Source organism: Saccostrea cucullata, unplaced genomic scaffold (genome assembly GCF_032062105.1).
Source record: "Saccostrea cucullata isolate Sc308-1 unplaced genomic scaffold, CSIRO_AGI_Scuc_v1 ctg636, whole genome shotgun sequence".
Classification (NCBI taxonomy): domain Eukaryota; kingdom Metazoa; phylum Mollusca; class Bivalvia; order Ostreida; family Ostreidae; genus Saccostrea; species Saccostrea cuccullata.
In genome coordinates, this window is record NW_026931726.1 from 457,122 (window position 1) to 481,451 (window position 24,330).

At 34.6% G+C, this 24,330-nt stretch overlaps 1 protein-coding gene across 1 annotated transcript in view; it reads right to left on the reverse strand.

Moving 5' to 3' along the window:
• Positions 1-4,904: 4,904 nt before the first annotated feature.
• LOC134233365 (A disintegrin and metalloproteinase with thrombospondin motifs 6-like) overlaps positions 4,905-24,330 on the reverse strand; it is a 37,169-nt gene continuing 17,743 nt past the window's right edge. Inside the window, exons 8-34 of the mRNA XM_062715330.1 lie at positions 24,199-24,323; positions 19,589-19,732; positions 18,344-18,478; positions 17,588-17,735; positions 17,141-17,236; positions 16,766-16,917; positions 16,566-16,629; positions 16,350-16,461; positions 16,093-16,223; positions 15,762-15,882; positions 13,188-13,265; positions 12,709-12,860; positions 12,456-12,603; positions 12,119-12,248; positions 11,462-11,643; positions 10,696-10,806; positions 10,359-10,472; positions 9,819-9,953; positions 9,444-9,602; positions 9,223-9,333; positions 8,900-9,118; positions 8,611-8,721; positions 8,226-8,432; positions 7,908-8,030; positions 5,900-6,094; positions 5,589-5,711; positions 4,905-5,446 (exon numbers count right to left, since the gene is read on the reverse strand). Coding sequence (XP_062571314.1) covers positions 5,034-5,446; positions 5,589-5,711; positions 5,900-6,094; positions 7,908-8,030; positions 8,226-8,432; positions 8,611-8,721; positions 8,900-9,118; positions 9,223-9,333; positions 9,444-9,602; positions 9,819-9,953; positions 10,359-10,472; positions 10,696-10,806; positions 11,462-11,643; positions 12,119-12,248; positions 12,456-12,603; positions 12,709-12,860; positions 13,188-13,265; positions 15,762-15,882; positions 16,093-16,223; positions 16,350-16,461; positions 16,566-16,629; positions 16,766-16,917; positions 17,141-17,236; positions 17,588-17,735; positions 18,344-18,478; positions 19,589-19,732; positions 24,199-24,323 — 3,939 coding nt within the window. The 3' untranslated portion in view covers positions 4,905-5,033. The remainder of the gene's footprint in view (positions 5,447-5,588; positions 5,712-5,899; positions 6,095-7,907; positions 8,031-8,225; positions 8,433-8,610; positions 8,722-8,899; positions 9,119-9,222; positions 9,334-9,443; positions 9,603-9,818; positions 9,954-10,358; positions 10,473-10,695; positions 10,807-11,461; positions 11,644-12,118; positions 12,249-12,455; positions 12,604-12,708; positions 12,861-13,187; positions 13,266-15,761; positions 15,883-16,092; positions 16,224-16,349; positions 16,462-16,565; positions 16,630-16,765; positions 16,918-17,140; positions 17,237-17,587; positions 17,736-18,343; positions 18,479-19,588; positions 19,733-24,198; positions 24,324-24,330) is intronic.

Consider the following 24,330-nt stretch of genomic DNA (forward strand, 5'->3'; position numbering starts at 1 on the left):
CATTAAAGAATTATTACTTTAATATGTTTACTCACAAAAAAAATTAAGGTACCTAACCAGGCATTTGTGCAAGTTATCAGAGGGTACTGTTTCTTATATGAAATAATCTATTTGGGATAAAATTTGATATTCCAAAATCAACCCTTTTAGTGCTTCAATTTTTTAAAATGATTAAAAACTCGTTTAGAAATCGGAATGTATTTAGAATTTTGAATATTTATATATCATACATATATATTACAAAATATATAAAGCAGATATTTGAGGAAGGTGTCATCTAACCTTAAGAAAGATTTGAAAAGGCATTATCTAATATTTTGAATATAAGAAAATTTGGAATAACAAGCAAATTTGATCACTTGAGTCCTAGAATGTCGCTAGTACAGTGTATTTTGACACCAAGTCATAGATCTCTAGTCATGATATTTGATTTCGTGTTTTTACTGCAGCAAAAAAAAGTTATGGGATATGCTTTGCTGTTTCATAATCAACCACTAGCAAGCTTTCCAATGGCCACTGATAAATGTTATGAAAGCTCCCAATGTCATCTCTGCATATCTTCATGAATATTCATGATTTTGTTTTTTATTTCCCAGCATGCATTATTGTGTTGTGTCACTAATCAAACTAATAATTATTATATACATTTATGATTTGTTTTAATGATTAACAGTGCAATATAGTTATAGTCAAGATATCTACAACATATTTGATTTGTTTGTTTTTACAGTTTGAATAAACTAACCGTTTTACAGGTCCAGTTGCTTTCTGTTTTGAAATTAACATTCCACATGATTGGCGATTCATTCTCTTTACATTATAGAGCAGCATTGTGTTTGTGAGTGTAGTTGCATGCACCCTTTATTAACACAGATATGGGAAACTACAAGATGTATGTTAAAGATGGACTACCCAATCAGACAGAACATTCTTCGTTAAAACGACGTTTGATACATCTTTAAGCTAATCTTTTCCACCATTTTTTTGTGTTGTCATTGTCATATAATATCAAAAAAAAGTTCATCTTTGTTTATTTAAATCTGCCACAGTTAAGAACTTTGCATTCAATGTTTTCAAGAAGCAAGTTTAATTCTTACAGGAAGAGGGATGGGTGGGATGACCGTCCAACTCTATGGGCATGAAGGTTAATTGGTTATAGGATGGTTATATGATGGGTTTTGGCATTTTATGATGCGGTTAATTTTTTTTTTTCACATCTTGGTCTCTCTATTGATTTAAACACTACTTGCACGATATGAATTGTATTCAATGTATTAAGTGTATTGATATAATTAGTTACCATAAAGTACAGTATATATACTTTCATGTGTTTCCTTTATGAATACGCTATTGTTGAACCGCGCGTTTTAAGTTCTATTTTCTCTCTACTTAACATTTTATTAAGGTGTAGTACCAATAATGTTGTAGTACTACCACAGGACGGGTAGGGGGTTATTTTTCGAAGTTTACAGCCAAATTTCGATGTTCCGATAAATTCATCAGAATTGGCAGGCCAGTAACAAGGGCCAGGTCATTGTGTTGTAAAACATTCTTTCATTAATACAGAATGCGAATATTGTAGTCACAACATATTAAAGTAGAAGCATCCTCTGGAAGTTCCAAATCATGGTCCCTGTGTAAAGGTGAGGTCATGAAAGATAATCAAAATTATACAATGGAATGCATATGCACTGAAAACAAGATGTGTTTGTGAAACACTGATGCCCCCGTGTGGCAACATAGCGAAGATTAAACTTTTCTGAAATGCAAATTAAATGTATTGGTACCCAAAGTAAGGTCTTCTCACAAGAAATACAATTGTGAAATACGAAAGTCCTAACACCACCTGATCAAAAGTTATGGCCAAGGATAAGTTTCTGAAAGGTAGGCCAAATTCAAGGTCAAAGGGTCAAAGTTGTTGGTTTCAAAAGAAAGACCTTGTCACAAGGATTACATAAGTGAAGTATGAACGTCTTTGCCCTAACCCTTAAAAAGTTATGGCCAAGGTTAAAGTTTTTAAAAAGAGGGTCAAACTCCAAGGTCAAAGGGTCGAAGTTCTTGATATCCAATGAAAGGTCTTGTCACAAGGATTAAATATGAAGTATGAAAGCCCTAACCTTCAAAAGTAGGTCAAAGTTTTTAAAAAGAGGGTCAAACTCCAAGGTCAACGGGTCAAAGTTGTTGGTACCAATGAAAAGTCTTCCCACAAGGATTACATATGTGAAATATGAAAGCCCTTGCCCTTACCTTTCAAAAGTAATAACCGAGGTAAAAGTTTTTTTTTAAAGTACGTAAATATCCCACGTTAAGGTCAAAGTTGTTAGTATCCAGTGAAAGGTCTTGTCACAAAGTATGAAAGTCCTAGTCTTTACCGTTCAAAAGTTATGGCCAAAGTAAAAGTTTTGAATTTTTGTGTTAAAGGGGGGCCAATCTCCAAAATCAAAAGTTCTCACGTTTGGCGGTACCCAAAGAAAGGTCCTGTCACAAGGAATACACGTGTGAAATATGAAAGTCATAGCTCCAGTAAATCAAAAATTTTGGGCAAGATTAAAGATTTTGCGGACAAAGGGACAGACGGACGGAAAATCGGACACGACAAAAACTATACCCCCGAATCTTCGATTACGGGGGCATAAAAAAGCCGATCCAGATTAGAAGACCAAAGAGAGTTAGTTGAGCATCGTGGCTCAAGGACCTCCTGATAGCTGCATATTTTAAGCCCCATATAATCGAATATCTGAGGGAATAGGCGCTTTGCTTTGTCGATCCGTTTGTCTGTTTGCCCGCAAAACCTTTGGTTGGAACTATGGCTTTGATATTTGTACATTGTATTCTTTATGGCAAGACCTTTCTTTCTGTACTAAAGCATATGATCTGTTGGCCGTAGAGTTTGGCCCATTTTACAAATTTTTACCAAATTTGAACATTTGCCAGTGTTTGAACAGTTTCAGACTAAACAGTAACTGTTGTATTCCTATAGGTATAATTAAATCCTTTCCTGAAGCAGCAGTGCTCATGACATTAAACTTTGATAAAAAGGAAAGAAATAGCCATGTTTTGAATGATTGGAGCTAGGGCTTTTACGCGCATTTCTTGTGTCAAGTCATTCCCCCTGGCCCTACAGGCACGTAGCAACAGGCGCGGGGGGGGGGGGGGGGGGGGGGGGGGGGGGGGGGGGGGGGGGGGGCAGGGGGGCCTGTGTGCACTTTCATTCCCAACGTTACCTTTACTATTGAAAATGTACACTGAAAGGATGGTTGGCCCACCCACTTCTTAGCACAGTATAGTGATGTCAAGGAAATGTAGTATTGTATGCAAAAAAAATTGGAAGTGAAAGGAAGTTGGCCTTGAAAAAAAAGTTGGCCACTACCCCCCCCCCCTCCCCCCCGAAATTCTTGCTTGTCAACTTTTACAGGTAAGTAAATTTTTTTTCTTTGGTTGCCCCCCCCCCCCCTCCCTTTCAAAAACGATGCTACGTGCCTGCCTTAAGATCAGGAAAGATACTTGTAGTAAAATTTTCAATCACCATTAAAATATTTAATTAATATTAATATTTCCAATGCCTTTGTCCGAATAAAAATTACAAATTGTAAAAGTACTCTATTTCTACATAAATCTACTGGTTCATCAATAGGCGCGGTTAAACTGAAAAATCACGTGCGGGCACTTTGGGCAATTTTCCATTTTTTTTTTTTTTTTTTTTTTTTTGCTTGTCAACTTTTTCAGGTGGGTAAAAAAAAAATTTCAGTGGCTGCCCCCCCCCCCCCCACTTTCAAAATCGATGCTACGGTCCTGTATGTAAAAATATAAGGAATAGTTGTCAGATTAAACCTCTCTGCAAATTATCACACAAGCCAATTGATTTATCATATGAAACCAAAAAATTAGAGTTATCTCTTAATTGAATTAATATTCGCAGAAAAAGCACATTTGTAACAAAATAAAATTAGAAATATTTCAATTTGATTTCGACTTCAACATAAAGATTTTGACGTAAGCCTAAGATGCTTCATGATCCCAGGGCCTGGGTACCAATAGTTTTGACCTTGACCTCGGAATTCGACCAACTTTTGAAAATCTTTAACCTTCAGCACAATGTTGCTAGGGCTTTCATATTTCAAAAAGTACTTCCTGTGACAAGACCTTAACACTGGTACCAGTTTTTGACCGTTTGACTAGGGAATGAAAGATACCATTACTTGTGAATATGTTATTCATATTCGCAGGTGTATTCCTAAATTTTGACAAAACCTCCTTTTGGTACCAGTTTTTTTTTTATCTCTTGACCATGCCTTTGTAGTGTGATTCGCATTTGAGAATCTTAAACCTTAGCCGTGAGCATGCAGCCATACGGAAACATCAGTGTTTTACAAACACTTTTTAGCTCACCTGAGCCGAAAGCTCAAGTGAGCTTTTCTGATCATTTGACCGTTGTCTGTCGTCGTCGTTGCTGTCGTCGTCGATGTCGTAAACTTTTCATATTTTCTTCTTCTTCTCAGGAACCACTGGGCCAATTTCACTCGAACTTGCCACAAAGTATCTTTGGGTAAAAGGGATTCAAGTTTAATACATGTAAGCTATAACTACTAGTATATTGATTCGGTGGCATTCTGAAGTAGTATAAAATCCCCCCTCCCCCCGAATTAATTTTCCAATACTCAGCTGATTTGTTTTTACGTAGCCCATGTTATCAGGTGAATGATATGTCCCATAAACCTCTTATCTTACGTAGCATTTGTACGTAAAGAAACAGAACATAATTTATCATTATCCTACAGCATAGCGTTTTCAATAAGCTTACGTTGACTCCTCTTTTTCTTGATTATTCACATGTTTTGCTTTAACTAAATGTAAATTTGAATTTATTATTTAGAAAACAATTTTAATCTCAAGAATACGCGAAAGAATTGAAATTGATTGCAGGCTGACAAAATTTACTACTATAATTTGGATCTGAATTGATATCCATTTTACAAAATTTACAAAATATCTTTTAATTTTTCCAAAACAAGAGATTCACAAGTTATGAGTTTTCACATTTTGGCGCTATCCTCCACCATATTTTCTAGTTTTTGAACTTCATCGATCACACTTTCTTCCTTGGAGTTCAATTTTTCCGGCGGGATATTTTCGTTTATATCCAGACTGTTCCCTCCCGAGGGTAAACGACCCTCCGAATACTCCTCTACTGGACGGAGCGGCACTCCTCCACCCTCGTTTGGAACCTCACCAACAGAATTCTTGTTAACAATCTCGGGAACGAGATGAACTTTGGACGGAACCGAATTATGGGTTACTGGTTCCGTTAGTCTTATTTCGGTACTGTAAGGATTTTTACTGGGAACCAAAAGTATTTCATTATTGTCTTTCATGTTTATCAAATCCGACTCTAAACGATCATCATTAAATTCACCTTTCTCTGGTGCTTGAACGTGCAGAGCAGAACCTAAAAATTTAAACAAAAAAATATTTTACTCACAAATGACACAATTTACGTCATGTAGATAAAGTTACTTTCTAGAGGCTTCCTACAAATCTTTGTAAATTGAAACACAATCGAGGTGTATAGGACCAGTTAGAGTATTTACGTTTAGTCCTTGACTCGCACAGGTTGCAGTACAGCTGACAGTTTATCTTGGCCCAGCTTTCGTAACGTCCCCTGCAAGCACTTCGTCCATAGCTTGCACAATCTGACAACTTGTCGCTACAAGCTGCAAACAAAAAGGGAAAAAAATCTCCCTCAATTTGTTTTCTTTTGCTAAGAGAATAAAATTATTGCAAATGGACAAACTTTAAATATAAGGCTACATCTTATTTTTGAATGTTGCAGTGAATTAGTTTATAAAAAAGCCAATCCGTTCTCATTTCTGACGTAATTTTGTACAACCTTAGCACTCACGCTGGCAGAATTTGCAATGTCTTCTGCAATTTATTTTTGCCCACGAAGCGTAAGCTGTGCACACGTCATCGCCGTACTCGTCACAGTCGTTGATTTTGTCACGGCAGTGATCACTGCTGACTACCACAGTTGTAGGTGGCGCTGTTGTGGTGGTAGTAGTGGTGGTAGTAGTAGTTGTTGTAGTAGAAGTGGTTGCTATAAATAAATTTAATTAATCATTTCTATACATCTAAATTTTTGAATATCAGCGAAATTTGTTAAAACATAGTTTTTTTAACCTGATCCCAACTCTGATGTTTTGGAGGTCCGTGTTTGCTCTGCTCCTATTTTGTACTGTTTTATGGACTTTTGATCTTGAATACTGTTCGTATCATTTAACATGTAATATATATATATGTGTATATATACAAACGCAATATTTCTTGTCTTATTGACCATGGGTGGACGTCCTTCAATTTAGTAAACTGTAGAACAGAAACATGAAGTTGAGTCCTGTGTTGCATACCCGATCAGCAAACTTAACGTGTGACAAAAACGCTTTACGAAAACATTTTCTAAGGGGTAAACAACATTGCGAGACCAGTGTTACGCAGACAGAGGCCATTTCAAGATGATAAAAGACATCAATACAAAAATATATTCTAAGGTCTAAGCAAAAATTAGGAAAATTAATGTCTCCTGTTTCGTCTAATACCTGAAATAGGCTATTAATCAACTGTTTCAAAATTATACCTGAAGCTAAAAATATGTAATTATTGATATGAATGTCAAAACAATGAAATTCCCGACTCCTGACGGAAAGACCCGAGATGATGCGTATCAATAGGAACATCACTCGGCCTTTTCCGTCAAGTCGAGTGATGTGTCGAATGCACAGACACTTGTTTCGGAAATAAATTTTTAACCCATGGTATAATAATTATTATACCATAGGTTAAAAATTTATTTCCGAAACAAGTGCCTGTGGTCGATTGTAATAATTTAGTATAGAGATTATGACGTAATCAAATTCGTCACGTGACATGTGACCCGATTGTTATGAGGTCACAATACATTTACATTATAAATAGTACTGTGACGTCACAATCATACTTCTAAAAGTGTAGCAAACAGTGTTGTAAGTGTAACGAAGGATGAAGTCTAAATATTTTGTCTTGGGAGCGGCTCTGACTTTGCCCTTTTGTTATACTGCTCCAATACACGCAGATCACTTATCAAAAACACGTAGTGTTCCAGCTTACAATTCCCTATTGGAAGAACTGGGATTCGAGAAGCTGAAAGGAAGCAACGATGGGCATGAAGCCACCGAGAAAAAAGACGTCCTGCGTCTTGATCCTCATAATAGAGATGTTCAAGACCTACATCTTTCTATCTGGCAAGACGTTCTTATCTTTGCCAGCATTTTACTATTGTGTACATTGATTGGATTGATAGGATACAAATTTGCTGGATGGAAGATGGATTTTAGTAACAACGAAGGACAGGAGGATAACAATACTGTATCAGAAGAGGAATTGAAGTTGGGTCCCGATGCACGACATTTGTTCCACTTTATGGACTTGGCACAGCAAAAGATCGAAAAGGGTGAAAAGATTAATTCTCGATTTGTGTTTTTGGTTACCCGGCGTTAAGCATACGTACGGCTTTGGAACAATCACTTTCACAGTGTTTAATTCAACACTCCACGTTATTGCAGTTCTGTTCTCACATATGTATATGAATTCCATTGTCAATGTAATAAAATTATGTAAACTTGTTTATATTGTGATTTTTTTTCCCGGCAGTACATGAGTAAATTTACTCTTTTTCCTTGTAAGGAATACAACACTTTTTTGTAATGATCAAGTACACAAGTTTTCTTTTCTCTAAAGATGCAATCAAATTTACTCTATCGTACAATACTGATGAAATGGTTACAGTCATTTCTGCATTGTAAACAGTTAACATGAAATAAATGGAAAAATTAAAACGAAACATTTTCTTTATACACGAGTGTTCCGAGACTTACTTGTGGTATCGGTGCCACATAAGTTACAATACAGTTGACAATTCTTTTTTGCCCAGGGAATATAGCCACCAGTACACGCTTGTCTACCATAGTCTGCACAATCCTTTATTGCATCTTTGCATGCTGTGAAAAATTCTTTCATAAAGTGACATCTAAAACTACTTTTCCTTGGACCAGAATACATGCCCTGTATTTTTTTTTTTTTAATAAATTGATCATACTTGAAACTACGTTTATGTCCAACATTGCTTTAAAATTTTATCTTGGTTTTCAATTAAAGAATTTATGGATTCATTGCCTCTTTAGACGAAAACTTACGTTGGCAGATTTTGCAATGACGGCGACAATTTTTTTCGGACCAGGCTGCGTACCCAGTGCATACGTCACTTCCGTATTCCTCGCACCTCTCAAGGTCCCTGCACGGGTCACTGCTGACTAAAATAGTAGTATCAACAGCAGCGGGTGTTGTTGGGGCAGTGGTTGTTACTATTTTTGTAGTTTTTTGAATGTCTGATTGGGAACCACCTTATACAGGGAATAAATGGAACAGTACATTAATATACTAATAGAAATGAAGTACTGTTACTTATAAAAAAGCACAAGTAATAAAAAAAAATTCATATACATTTAAAACATGATTGTTATTGTAATTTATCAGTTTTCTGAATTCTAAAAACTTTTTGTAAGAAATTAAGCGTCTTACCTCCACAATAGTTACAATACAGTTTGCAGTTCTTTCTCGCCCATGATTCATAAACACCTGTACAAGAACTTTTCCCATATGCTGCACAGTCCGAAATCGCGTCTTTACATGCTATAGTATTCACAAAAGCATTAGAAATTCGTTTTCACCATGCATTAATATAGCATATGACGTCAATTATTTCTTAACTGTACGCAGTCATCACTTACATTTCAGCTTCATACGGAATCGGAAACACAAATAAAAAGAAAACAAACAGTAAGAAGGCAATTGTAATTCAAAAACTCACGTTCACAAAATTTGCAGTGACGTGCACAGTTTTTCCTTGCCCATGGCTCATACTCAATGCAAATATTATCACCATATTCATTACACTGCTCTACATCCCGACAGGGGTCGCTACTCGCAACGTTAGAAGATGATGATTGGACATTGTTACTGCTGCTACTACTTGCATGATTTGAACTTCCCTGGTGCGATGTTCCAGAGCTTGTGTTTACACTTACAGCTAAATATGAATATAATATATAAATCTAAATGTTTCACATTACTTGACAAGACATCGATCAAACAGTATTATCAATTAAACACTCTAATTACATGTCTACTTACCATCGCAGTAGTTACAGTAAAGTTTACAATTTTGTTTTGCCCACTTTTCATAATTTCCAGTACATGAGCTCTTTCCATAGTCAGCACAATCAGACAGTTTATCCGTACATGCTAAGGAAAAAAGTCAATAATGTACAAAACTTTCCTAAACAGACACAGTTAAAATGGAAACAAATTAAAAATGCAAACTTGAAAAATTGTTTCAAAATATATTCACATACGTTGACAAAACTTGCAGTGACGTGCGCAGTTTTTATGTGCCCATGGTCCGTATGCTGTGCATACGTCACCTCCATATTCACTGCACTTAACTTTGTCTTGACAAGGATCATTATTCGTCTGTGTGTCTGTACTGCCAGATCCACTCGAAGTGTTTTCGCCTTAAATATAAGAAAATAGGCAGATTTAAATAGTTTTATTACATTGAAGACAAAATTGCCTCAAACGATTTAAAAACTTCTAAATTAAGATCACCAATAAACATTAATCTGATAGTGGTGAATAAAGAAAGCAACAGATTCTAAAAGTGTAGGCTCTTCAATGAAAAGATTATCAGAGAAAAAATGCATTCGATTCATCAAAGAAAAAAAACGTACATAAATTGCACCAATTGGGACATTGCTCTCGGGACCATTTAGCAAACTGAGGATTGGTGCAGATATCATCTTCATACTCATCACAGTTGACTTTGTCTGAACAGGTCCCACCTGTTCCCACCACATTGGAACCACCTTAATTAACAAAAGAGTAATTAACCTCCACTCATATTTATCAAATTACGCCGATAATTTTAGCACAATCAATTTGCTTTTCAATTTTCACAATTATCATGAATGAAGATAACATTCCTTCTTAATTTACATTACATAAAGATCATATACCTTCTTTACATTACATATTCTTTCCTCATTTGTGTTACAAATTATGCCTGTATCTATGTTATGCCCTAAGTGGGACTGGCAAATAAATTATATATTCTGTATAATTATAAAGTTGGAAAATCTGCCTTCTAATGACGATACATTTAAAAGCAAATCAATATAATCGATTATGCTTTTAGAATATTATAATACTCTTTTCAAATTATTACTTCTCTGAAACGACAATGATGTTTTTAAAGAGAGCGAATGGTTTACCGGAATTGCAGAATCCACAGTGTTTTCTGCAGTTGATTTGTGACCAGTCTTTATACTCTGTACAAACATTACTTCCATAAGCTGGACAATCCTCAAGGTCCTCACATGGTTTAGCTGTACCAATCATATTTATATAACATTATTTATATAACATAAATATAAAGAAAAATCATGATCACTGAAAACTATCGAATTTACCATACATGTAACAAATAAGTGGAAGAATATCAAAGAAAACTACTAACTAGAACCAATCAAAGAAAGTTCATATTTAATAGAGGAAGTTGAAAAGAACGCACAATTAATATAGTTGAGCATTATGTATAAGCAGAAGTACCTTCTGGACACAAATTACAATGTTTAACACAGTTCAGCCTGGACCACTCTGGATATTTGGAGCACACCTGGTTTCCATAGGCACGGCAATCCACTTTATCTGAGCAAACTCCTTAACCACAGAACATAGCAAGTCGTAAGCAAGTATAAGCAAAAAATTCTTCCTTTAAAAAGCTATATAAGATTTCTTATGCAGTTGAATAAAGCGAGGAAGATAAAAGAATAAATCCTTTATAAAATTACAGCATTATTGAAGTGTAGTTGAAAGCAAAACGATGTAATTATATGTGGTAAAAATGAATGATTAAGAATTCCATTAAGATATATCTGTCTCTCAGCAAAAAAAAAAACTCTTTATATATATTATTTAATTGAATGTTTCAATATGAAGTTTGCAACTGATTTTTTTTTAAAATAACAATTTTCTTTCCATGCTTTTGAGCATGCTTCAAGCTAATTTAAAGAATTGAAAACGGTCTCGTGAAGAGTTTACATGTACACCTTAAAATGCTTTTGAGCATGCTTCAAGTTAATTTAAAGAATTGAAAACGGTCTTGTAAAGAGTTTATATGTACACCTTAAAATGCTTTTGAGTATGCTTCAAGTTAATTTAAAGTATTGAAAACAGTCTTCTAAAGAGTTTATATGTACACCTTAAAAAGACAAAATATTTGAAGATCCCAATTTTCCTATTTAACTCCTTTTTTATAGTCATTGTTGAAATCGATCACAAAGTGAATTATATTGTTTTTGGGATGAAATTGTACCTGTAACTTCACACGCCTGTGTGTTGCACGTCCCGCTAGTTCTGGGTTTCCTCGCTGCATTGCATTGGCTTTCCGATACCGCGGTGAATTTGTTTCTTTGTATGGTAACACACTGTACTCTCCGTGTGTGGGTCCCTCCCCCACACTCTTTGCTGCACTGTCCCCAGGAAAACGCATGCCATCTTACAGTAAAAACAGATGATTAGTTTTAAACTCCTTTTAAATATGTATATGTTGGCTTTCATGCATGCTACTGCAAGATTACAACATTTACGTAGAACTTTTTACAATAAAATGTACAGTTGAACTTCGGAGCTTGGATATCGATATCTTGAATAGCACGGATATGTTGAAGTACAGAACTTATAAAATTTTCTGTCGATATTTATCTTATATCTGGTATCTTTGGACGACTTTTTCTCTGAGTACCAGAGTTCGATTATTCAAATGTGAATGTTTTCTTTTTTGTTCCCATCAGAGCCTCTATGGCTTGATCAAATCTAAAAGTTGATCAATTTACAGTTAATCTTTCCAGTTGTAATTGGTAAAAGAACAGACAAATTCTCGGTTTTAGTTTCCTATTCAAATATATTTGTAGAGTAAATATTAGTTAAGTTAAGCAAAGTCGTTTAGATTTGTAAGTAACATTACACTTACTCTGGGGGGCACGCGTGGATATTGCAAAATACGGATGTTTCTGAGGGCTTTTGAAATACGTCACAATTGTAATCCTCCACATTACTATTGTCACTAATTCTGAAACACTTCGCAGTCCTCAACTGTGTGCCTAAAAAGTTCAAACTTTCATAAAATTAAGTTTAACTTCATTTCTTAATTAGACTATACTTGAAATTTTAAAAATAAAACCGAACTCTTTCCATTTTGGAATGATGTTACTCATGAAAGAAGAAAGAAAATCTGCATTGTAGATCTATAAATTACAATCGTCGTGTTCCCTTTCTGAACAACTATTAATTATTCCAAACAAACAAACCTGTTCCACACGAGGCACTGCATTGCCCAGTGATGACGTGCCATTTGAAGTTATCATGGCCTGATGAACCACCATTAGGGCTGTGATAGGTATACGTGATGTCTGGAGCTACACCAACATACTGTGTGGCGTCAAATTTCTGATAAACCTGGTGTAGTTTTAAAAATATTTAAAATGTTTGAAATTTTCTAATTTATCTGTTTATGAGAAAATTTGTCTTCCATATATAATCCTACTTGCACATTCAACATACTTCGATCTCTACATTTGCAGTGGTAGGACCCACGATTTCTATTTTTTCAGGAGTTGCACGATACTCGATCACCACCCTTGATCCACCATAAGTACCAGATAACGCTTTGTTCTTGTTCTGTCCAAAAATACCTCGTCCATTGATTTTTAACCCTACGAAAAAGATACTTTATTTTTTGGTGTATTGCAATACCAAAATGATTTTGTTGGTTTTGTTGCCTGTACGCAAATTTAAAATTGGCCCAGGACGATTATTAACGTAAATTAAAATTAATTAATATATTAATAATATACAACATAAGAAAGCAATCGAACATTTTAAAATTGGTTTTCAGAAAAGAAAGTGCTCGAAATTTTAGAGTAGTTCTAATACAGTATAAGAACATGTATTTGCGGAAAAGGGGAAAACAACCTGATATATATTTCTATTTATGCTTTAATATTGATGCCCTGATTTCTGCAATATTATAAACGACGTACCCATAAAATTGTAGCCATTCTTGTTTTCCACTGTAATGCCAGTACTTCCTACGGGTATTCTTACCACAGTGTGATAGCCTAAAGGACGAAACAAGGAAAGAAAATTGGTTTGCACCAGTAGTTCATCGAAACGAAATTAAGATGGATTTTTTTGTAATTATGACAATTTTCAAAGCAGAAAAATAGGCAAAATTCATTAATGAAGTAAATACAAGTCATTGCTTGAAATTAGAAGTTTCTATAGGAATGTTTACATTTCTAAATATTTTAACATTCCTTGCAAATTAGAAAAAGTTCAGTTTCTCAATAACCACCGTGGGATGAGTAAGAATATTTCCAATGTGATGTAATTCAAGTCAAAAATAGTGCTTTTTTTCTCCAAAAATGATCGTTGAATGATGAAAATATGTAACAAGGCATCAGAAAAATAATGTAATTATAAAAAATGAGTTTTATTTCTGACATTTTATAAGGTACATGAACTACAAAGCTTCACGCCTCCATATTCATCAGAAATATGCCGGCATGAAGCGCCGTAGTTCATGCCCTCATGAATTCTCGGGAAAAAAATTAATTTCTTAAAATAAACCTGTTTTATTACAGAGTTAGGCGGAACGTATCTAATTTTTTGTACGTGGGGTGAGCATTAAAAAAATACTTTTTGGTAGGCAAAATTTTTAAGACGTAATAAAAATTGCGCGGACAATTATGATTTTTTCTTATTTGTAGAGTAAGCAGATTTTAAATACGAAAAATATTTAGAAGATTTAGAGCTGAAATTAGTACAATTCTCTGTCATCCTTGGACTTTCAGGAAGGCTTGACATTCTCGACATTACGTAATAAGCGTCTGTTGCAACCACTATTGAAATACGGCCACTATTGGAATAATTATTTCAATATTGGTTGAGAGTCCTTTTCAAAAACAAACATAGGTGGCAACCACTATTGAAATACGACCGCTATTGGAAATAATTATTTCAGTAGTGGATGAGAGTGCATTTCAATACAAAACATAGGTAGTTTAGTAACCGCTATTGAAAGATTTAGCTTAAATGACTTTTATAACCATAGTGATAGTTGAAGGAATATAATGTAGAGTTGTTTTTGAAATGTAATCTCATTAACATTTGAAATATAATGCAGCTATTTCAATAGTATAGTCGCAATTTCAATACTGGTTGCATAGAGTGATACATCTTATTTTGGAAATGAATTTTCAAACACTATTGAAATAGCTATTCAATAGTGGCTGTTCTTTCAATGGTGATTAAATTGTGGTGTTTTGAAACGTATTTACAACTTCTTTTGAAATAACCATTCACAAGTAGTCGTAATTTTAATAGTTAACTCAATAAATTAATTAAAAATTTTGGAAAACATCATGAACAATTAATCCTTATATTTTTTAATATTAAGTTATATCAGTAAGTCTTGCAATATGAGTTTAGTATTGGATTATTATCAGTAACTATCAAAATACTTATTTAAAATAATTCTTTCAATAGTGTACGTTATTTCAGTAGTGGTTACTACCTGTGTTTTGTATTGAAATGCACTCTCAACCACTATTGAAATAATTATCTCAATAGTGGTTGTATTTCAATAGTGGTTGCAATCAGTGGTTGGTTTTGAAATACACTCTCAAAGACTAATGTAACAATTATTTCAAAGTGGTCGTATTTCAATAGTGGTTGCAACCTATTTTTATTATTGAAATGCACTCTCAACCACTGTTGAAATAATTATTTCAATACTGGTCGTATTTCAATAGTGGTTGCAACCTATGTATATTATTGATATGCACTCTCAACCACTACTGAAATAATTATTTCAATAGTGCTCGTTATTTCAATAGTGGTTGCAATAAGTGTGTCTCAAATGGCGACATACATTCTCATTAAGAAATTATATATAACATCAAAACTTTAAATTGTTGTTGACAACGGTAAAACTACTAAAGCTTCACCTCTTTGCCGTACGAAACGTTATCATTGGATCCTTGCTACACTCTTTGGTATTCGCCCGAATTTGTGTCCAATGTATATTTCAACAGTGAATGAAAGGCTGTGTAAATTTCAGACGCTAATTATGTAACGTCGAGAATACAACGCCTTACTGATAGTCTAAGGATGACAGAAAATTGTACTAGCACGGAATTTCTCAAGTGCGGAAATTCTAAAATTATATTATTTGTATAATATTTTTAAATACCAGCGCATGAGCCTGACAACAAATTAAATTGGTGTGGCCTTATCTCTTCGCAAAACAAATCGATAAGGCTGTCGAGGAAGAAAGGCTAATTTGAACATAAGCATTTTTTAAAAGTTTATCTTGTTTTTCATTAAAATGAGGCTATCGACCATTTGTAATGGATTTACGCATATATATAACAATTCTCTAAAACACAAGTATTATGCAACCTTTTATATTCGAAAAGTCATTCAATTTTGGCCTCACCGTGTACTTGGCAATGCAAAGCTATTTCCTCTGGCATGAAAATAGAGGACTAGCTCATTCAAACCATTTTTTAAAAATGATTATATTTATAATGTGCTTTAAATTATTGTATTACCGCCTGGATGATTTTCTGTATATTTTCCTGAATGCGCCGTGCATGCATTGCCCGCGCCATTACAAACTCCACAGTTATCGAACTTTGCCCGCGATCCTAAAATGCCGTCACAACCAAAGCCCTTAAATTGTAACAGAAAAGATAACCATTATTCACAAAAATATCAATAAGAAATAAAAACAAAAACAAAACAACATATTTAAAAAAAAACAGAGAGAAACAAAAAGTAACACATAAAAATATGAGGACCATCTTTATACTTCGAGTACTGTCCCTTAGCACTCATTGCGTGGTATTCTACGTTACGTATATCATAATGTCAGTTCAATACCTCGCACACCCCTTTTACACATCTTGACTCGAAGGCTGCGGATGGCGTGCGACACATCGATCCATCTGCAACTGCTTCAGCCCGCGTATATATTAGGTTGTCGTTCAAAGCTCGGCAGGTTAGTTTGCAGTCTTAGAAAGTAAAAGTGCGAACAAAATGAGAAATGTTAAAAATCTTTATTCATCTAATGTATTTTACTGATAAAACAGCTGCCAATATTCCCTGCAAATACAGTAGTGATTTATTAGTTCAACTACCTGATTCACTTTCTGTAAATGGTACAAACTTGTAACGTTGTCCATGAACTGGATTTTTATTTGTTGCAGAACATTGCTCCTGGTAAAACTGATGTTGGCTGGTCACACAGGGCTGAAAAATGAGCAAGTAAAGATTTAGGTTCTGAGCAGTGTTTTTAAAAATACAAATATTCTAACTACAGATTGATAATTTGTAATGCAATACAAATACAAAACCTGAAGATTGCAGAGTTTTGCTTGGTATGATTTTCCTGAACATTCACGACCTCCAAATCTTGGTCTAATTAAAACAAAAAATTGAATAACCTTAATTTAGGTGTGTGGTATTTCGTTATTCAATTTTTCAAGTATATTTTAAAGCAATTTACTTTAAAAAGTCCCGTTTTAAAACAGAGTAATAACAGGAAGCCCCTTACTCCGGATTGGTGCAGGTTCTTTTCTTTAGTGTAACTCCGCCGCCACAGCTCCTGGAGCAGCCTGACCACTGGGAGTCCCAGGACGACCAACCGCCATCTACCGGCCGCGGGGCTCCCTGGCCCATTGTCACACAACGACCGTTCAGGCACCACTTAAAATTTGGAGAAAATTACTTGTAAATGTATTAACTAATATAATTTACAACTATGGTAATAAATATTACATAAATTTCACTACTGGTTGCAAAATATTGTTATTAAATAACCAGCTATTAATATGGATTTATTTTAAATGCATATGTAAAGAATTTACGTTTCCTCTCTTGAAAAAAAAAATTCGTTTGCATTGGAAGTTCTTATTCTTAAAATCCTTACATTTCTCCCTCCACATTCTGTTCCATCAACAAAGGACCCAGCGACGATAATACATTGCTGCGTGTCGGGATTGATGCAGTCTGCACGGCAAGGATGCTGTTATTAATTAAAGTGATTAAAAACGAACTGAACATAGAGCAATCTTCTGAGAAACCTCATTTGTAGTAATCTATAATTTCTATAAGAGAACCCAAAAGATAATGAAATTCATTGAAAACTAATTGAATGGCAAAGTTTGTCGTGTGAAGTTGTCATTTTTCATTTCCATTTTACCTGATCAATATACTAATACTCTTATACGTTTGAAATTGAAATATATCGTACATGACATAACCAGACACGTGCAGCAGCAGTTATAGAAATTTCTTTTGAAAGTAATATTTTAACCTCCGTATATCTAATTTAATATTTTTCTTTTTACTTTGGCAAAATCTTGGATAAACTCACAGTTCTTTTGACACAAGACTTTGTTGTTCCACCAAAGAACATTGTACACTGTGCATCGGCCGAATATTTGATTCCAGGTTTCTCTTCGATATTGTCATAGAGTTTTACAGATGATCTACTGGGTATATCTGATAGACACCGCACTCCACTGAAAATTTGAAAAGCTGTTAATTCTGTTCATTATTTTAAAATAGAAGCATTCACTTCTCATTGTTCTGCGTATAAATATAGGATATGATCTTTTGGTTTTCTTTGTAGTTTGATTTTAAAAAAAGTTGACAGAAAAGCTGATATAGCTAAACCTGCCTTAGACTTTAAAAGAATGTTAAAATCTAGGTATGCAGAACGTAACAACCTAACGTGATGCACGGGCGTTTGATCCTAATTTGGTCGTTAAAACGCCTTTGCTTACTCGAAAACCAGCATAAACCTTTTATCAATGCAAGTTTCTGTACTAATGGGCAAGTCTCCAGGGTGTATTTATCTTCAATTTGCTACCATATGATGGAAGTTGTCTTCTAATTGAACAAAACGTAGCCATAATGAAAACAAAGGCCCTAAACCTTAATGTGGTAGGATGTCGTCTCAATTGCTTCCAAGAAAAGAAACGTGGTCTGAATAAAAAAAATCCCTAGAGCCTTATTTTACTTAGGTCGAAGAAAACATAACTTCGAAATGATCAATTTTAAATTTGATTTTATCAAAATACAAATATATTAACCTTGATGTATTCATTACACTTTGTCATAGATTTACCTTAAGTAGTCTCTTAGATATTGTGCGCTACATGAGGACCATTTTGCAGTATCGGAACTAGCAGAACCATATGGAGACATAATGTACTTATTGCGGGGGCACTGATTACCATCCCCATCATGCTTCATTCCTAATCTGCAATTATGGAAGAAGAATATAGAAAAATTATTATTCAGAAACGGAACAAAATGTGTTGCACTGCAAAAAATAAGTTACAAATATCCAACAAACCACGTGATTTCAACGACATATTAATTGGTCTGTGGTAAAAAAAAACCTATATTGTATACAGTTATCAAAAGAAATGATTTGTATTGCAAGAAAAATGCACGTATATCCAACAGTATAACATCAACTTCGCTATAAGCTAGTTACATTATAAAAGAAGTTCAAGAGAGCCATTTTCCAACAAATCCTTAAGGCAAGCAAGATTTCTGACAATGAAATATTCGATTTCTGTGGTGATCGAGTGTTTCAAGGATTTTAACAAATTGAGTCCTATTTACTTTAAGTGTTGTGACTGAATGCAGTCCATTATCTTCTAAGTGTGTCCGCCATTATATTTTAGGGTTGGCACAGTGACATAGATCCAGCAGCAGATTCAACAGAAACTGCCACTTGTACTTTAAACTTGATACTATTTATCTCTTACAAACTACGTAGAATACACAGATGAATTTCATTAACTAAATATGGATTTTCATCATTTACAATAAGGGTTTCATAAAACTTTTTTTAAAAACTGTGTCTGATTAGAACATCATTATCTTTTGTAATTCAGTGCTGAACTTCGTGGTAATATTACCTTATATGGCAATAAACCACGGATCACCAATGTAAGAGTATAAAAGAAGTATTATTGTTGGACGATGTGTACCAATTTAACCTTCAATTGGCTTTTGATTAAGCGTAGAACGAGATATATTTCAGGCTTATCAAAAATTTACAGATGACAAATACTGGTACCAGTATATAGTTATTGGTCAATTGCATCAAAATTATTACGGCTTCGTTGACCAAATAATTTCAAATTAAAGTGATAAAATACGTATTATACCATGGAAGAATTATAATTAAGAATAATTATACATTTCCTTTAAGACATACATGTATCTGAAGGAACAGTTATCTAAATTCTGTATTATGCAATCAGAAGTTTCCATCATGGCATAAACCTCCAACCAGTGAATTCTAAATTTCCATTATAATTTTCTATAATGTTTTTAAAAGTTCAAAAATCCTTACGTATGTCCAAGTTCGTGCACGATAGTGGACGCTGTGTCCAAACCCGAGTCCTGGTTCACTGTGCATTTTCTATCCGTGTAACAAACTCCTCCCATAGTACCCAGGCCTACATTCATCTTATCTCCATTTTTCTCCAAGTCCTTCCTGAAAAGTTAAATTCAATTTACATGTACATGTATTCATTATAATTTTTATTGATACGAATGAGTATCATGATTTGAGTCTGGTTGCATTTCTCCTTAAAATATGAATGGCTACTAACGCCATTATCTAACACTAGCATCGTGGCTGCAATTTATAAAAGATTTTATAATTGAGTTGTGAAGCAAAATTAATGTAACTCAAGAGCTCTTTTTTACTCCGAAATATTTCTTGGAAATTGAGAGGCCTGGGAGAACTGAAATATATTATTCATGAAATACAGTATAAACATCACTCACAAGAGGCCATAGTGCCCAGACATGCTCTTCTGGTCAATTGCATAAGTAGAATTTAAAAAATGCTATTGGTGCATCGATCATCTGACGAGGTAAATTAAGCTTGGATTCAAAGATAAGAACCCAAAAAATAATACCCTGTGGCACCTTAAGTGTCACGGCTTCAAGATGCATCAACAAACAATATTTGATGGTCCTTGGGATTGAAGAATTGACGGTGTTAAGGGCTTACGGCAGAATGCAGATTTTGCTAAATAAAGTTCGATGAATATCTTTTTTTTTACATCTAGCACGTTTGGTTAAGTCAGATCTATGCTAACTTCTTCATTTTTATGCAAAATTTAGAACACGCAGATTATAGTGTTTAATACATTAACAACCTTTTTGAAATGATAAGGTTACAATGACCTTTCCTTCTCACCCAAGCCCCCTTCTAACTTTTCTAGCGACTTCCCTTACTTACGAAGCAATAAACCCCTATCTCCTGCATATAAGATTCATGTTTTCTAACTGATTCGATACCCAAGAGCATGTTCTACGTACGATCAATTCTTAAAAGGGACAATTGCAAGCTTTTAACCGGCAAGTTGATGAAACAAGGATATCAACAGTCTTGTTTAAAGTCATCATTACTTTGGAAGTTCTATGGCCGAAACAATGACTTAATCAACAAATAAAATCTATCATTAGGTCATTTTTCATACCAATTGTTAGGCCATTACATACACAAAAATTTGTACGGATTTTCCCGTTTTCCCGATTATGACCAAGAGCACGCAGCAGGTAAAAGCAGTCGACAGGTTATGACTACTCCTTCATGGCATCTGATACCCTCCCTGCTTCCCATGTATTGCTTAAAAGGACTTTTATCTTGAATACTCTCTATACTTTATATCAGGCAAAAAGATGCATCTAGGTTTGGTGGCCCTACGTTTGCTGTACTCAAACAATAGGGAGACATTCTAATGCGTGGTGGTCAATGTTCGTGGGTAAGCAAAATTTTACTTCTTTGTGAGTTACGCGTTTATATGGTAAATAAATGAATCAATATATTTTTATAACATAAATGTTCATGGGGCTGTCCATTCGTGTGTAAGGAAGGCTTAAGAAATCAACGAACATTGGCTCCCAACGAACAAAAATGATTCATATCATTTGTTTACTGTTGTAGAAAATATGCAATAGCAAAGCGTTCTCTAATGAGTAATTTATTATCATTCAACACTTTTTACATTATGAGCATATGATGCTATAGGGTATTTATTCATTCTCTGATTAAAAAAAAGTACAATTTTTTAAAGCCTATCATACTTTTTTTAGGTCAACTCAGGTGACCTATTGCTATCCGTTTTCGTCCGTCATCGTGAGACGTTTGTTGTGCGTCGCGCGTTAACATTTGAACATTTTCAGCTTTTCTTCTCTACGTCTGCTCAACCAATTTTAACCAATTTTGGTATAAAGCATTCATGGGTGAAGAGGATAAAAAATTTGAATTTCATTATCCCTACCCCCCCCCCCCCCTGGGGCCTGAGGGGTGGGGCCAAAACCACTTGAATTAATGCAATTTTTAAAAATCTTCTCCTTTACTCCTGGACATCAAGCTGTTGGCATGATTGTAATAAGCATTGAGTCCTCTACCAAAATTGTGAAATTCATGGCCCTAGGTCAGGGGTTCTAGATCTAGGGTGGGGCTAAATACTAGTACATTATATAGGGAAAATGCATGATTTCTTTTAAAATCTTCTTCTATGCTCCTGGGCATTAAATAAACAAAACCAAGTATATAGTTATGATGAATAAGGCTGCCTCTTCCAAAATTATGAATTTCATAGCACAAGGGGCACAGGTCCTGGGTCAGGAGCACTGGTGTTAGGGCGGGGCTCTAATGAATAAGTAGAGAGATTGCATGAAATTTATTTTAAAATTATTTCGGTTGCTCCTGGGTATTATGTCAATGCTCTAAGTACATGTTTATGATGAAGAAAGGTGCCTCTTCCAAAATGGTTTATTTCAGGGCCCCTGGGTGAGTGGTACTTGGGGTGGTTACATAGTTTGAAAATAAAATAATGCTTTGAAATCTCCATGATATAAATCAACAGTTTATGATGAAATAAAATTTATGATAAAGTTTCCAAACTTTTGAAATATGTGGCCCCAAAGTCAGTGGTTCCTGTGGGGTGGAGTGCACTACTGGTTATAAAGTGGAAATAGTTTTCTCTTTGTTACTCTGATCTACCTCTTGGTATTAAGTAACCAAAGCATGCTAAGTGTATAGTTATGATAAGCAATGGTACTTCTTTCAAAATTGCGAATTTCATGGCCTCTGGTTTAAAACACGAACTGAATTCAATTGTTGGACAGTTGTTACATGATACTCAGGTGACGTATAAGGCCCGTGGGCCTCTTGTTTTAAAAAAACTTGTGGTATATATCTTAATTTTTATATAAAGAATTGTTTTTGGTATCAGGAGTTTACAGTCTTTGTCACTACTTATTTGTTTTGTTACTGAAAAATAATTGCTCTTTATCATGACAATTTTATAAAATTCCGTATAAGGAGACGACTATAAAGAAGAACTTGTATCTTATCCTTTTGACTTTGCCAATATCATATTTAATTTATTCAATTTAATTCAATTATCCCCCAGTATGGTCCATACATAGTTAGAATAAAAAAAAATTTTATGCATCAAATGACAATATTTGATAATACTAGACCTCTTCATATTCAAATTACTAGTAATATTACGTTTAACAAGAGCACCGCAAAGCGGAGCATCCCCTTGTTAGGAACATATCTATCAATGAAGGCACAACGAACGATTGCATTACTATGTGCCCCCCCCCCCCAATACCGTTGCGAGGGAATGAAGGAACAGACATTATCTTTAAAGACTTCTGTTACAAACTAGAATGTGCAGAAACTGACAGGGTTTTGATAAATTGCACAACAAAGTGTTCCAAATTCATACCAAGAATTTCAGCATCAATAGCCATAATTAAATTATGGGTCTCTGTGATCGACTTTTTCGTCAACATATCACGAGCCCCCAGGGCACATTTAACTTCTAGAATGAAAGCCTCAAGTCGCAAACCGTTAACAATTTCCTAATTTGGAGACCCTTCACTTGAGTTCAGAATATATAGCTTAAAAGCTTTTGAATCCCGTAAAATAAAACAAGAAAGGTCACTTGACCAACTTTAGGACTGAATCATCTTGATCTTACTTTGCAAAAAGTGATGAAGCAACCAGTGATTTGTCCCAAAAAGCAAGTAAAAGACTACCTACTCCCAAAAACACCAGAGGTTCGAATCAGGTGTCTGTAGATAAGAGGAGTAAAATACCCCGTTTCATTCACCGGTCAAGATATATTACAATTGGAAAATGAATAGTTGAAGCTTCTGAATGAAGACCACTGTAATATATTTTAGTTGACACCTCCCTAAGTCTTGGGATGCATCAACTGACAAGATCTTACGCTCCGTTGGCTTCACATAGTCCAAGAACATCTAAGACAATTTGAAAAAGAATTGCAAGAGGATGCCACAATGACTAACTTTAAATTATACACTGGGAATCCATTACGCCTCAACTGGCAATATATGATAATACTTGTTCTAGTCATTTGGTAAGAGGTATGAAAATTTCACAATAATTGATCATCAATTGAAGAAGTTTCCTTTTGGAGAACCTTCACATGACAGAGTTCAGAATATATAGCTTATACGCTTTTAAAGCCCGTAAAAAAACAACAAAAAAGGTCAACTTTTAGGCCTGAATAATCTTGATCTCACTATGTAAAAAAAATGAATGTACGACAATACTTGTTCGAATCATTTGGTAGAAAGTATGAAATGGACTATCAATTAAAGAGGCCTTTGGTCCATGCTTTTTGTCCTTGAATAATGATGTAAAAGCATTTAAATTATCAATATATCCCCACCCTTTAGTACTTCTTTTCTTACATATTTTTCAAATCAAAACAAGTTTCAGCATACCACACCATTCAAACATCTTCCGACTTAGTCTTTGAGCCTTCGGCTCTTCAGAACTGATATAACATTTGAAAAACTCGCACTTTAATGCCAAGGTTTCTGCGATAATTCATCTCGCACCTGAATATTCTCTACCTTTCAAAATAAATGTCCATTAAGAATACGGTGTATACGTACTTTGTGATAAGTATCGCCACGTCTGGGTATTTAGGATCAGATTCGTCATTTGGATCGTGATTTTTCTGCCACTGACAGAAGGTTTCCAAGAGGTCCCCGGAGTCTGCTACGATCTTTAGGTCAGACTGTTGT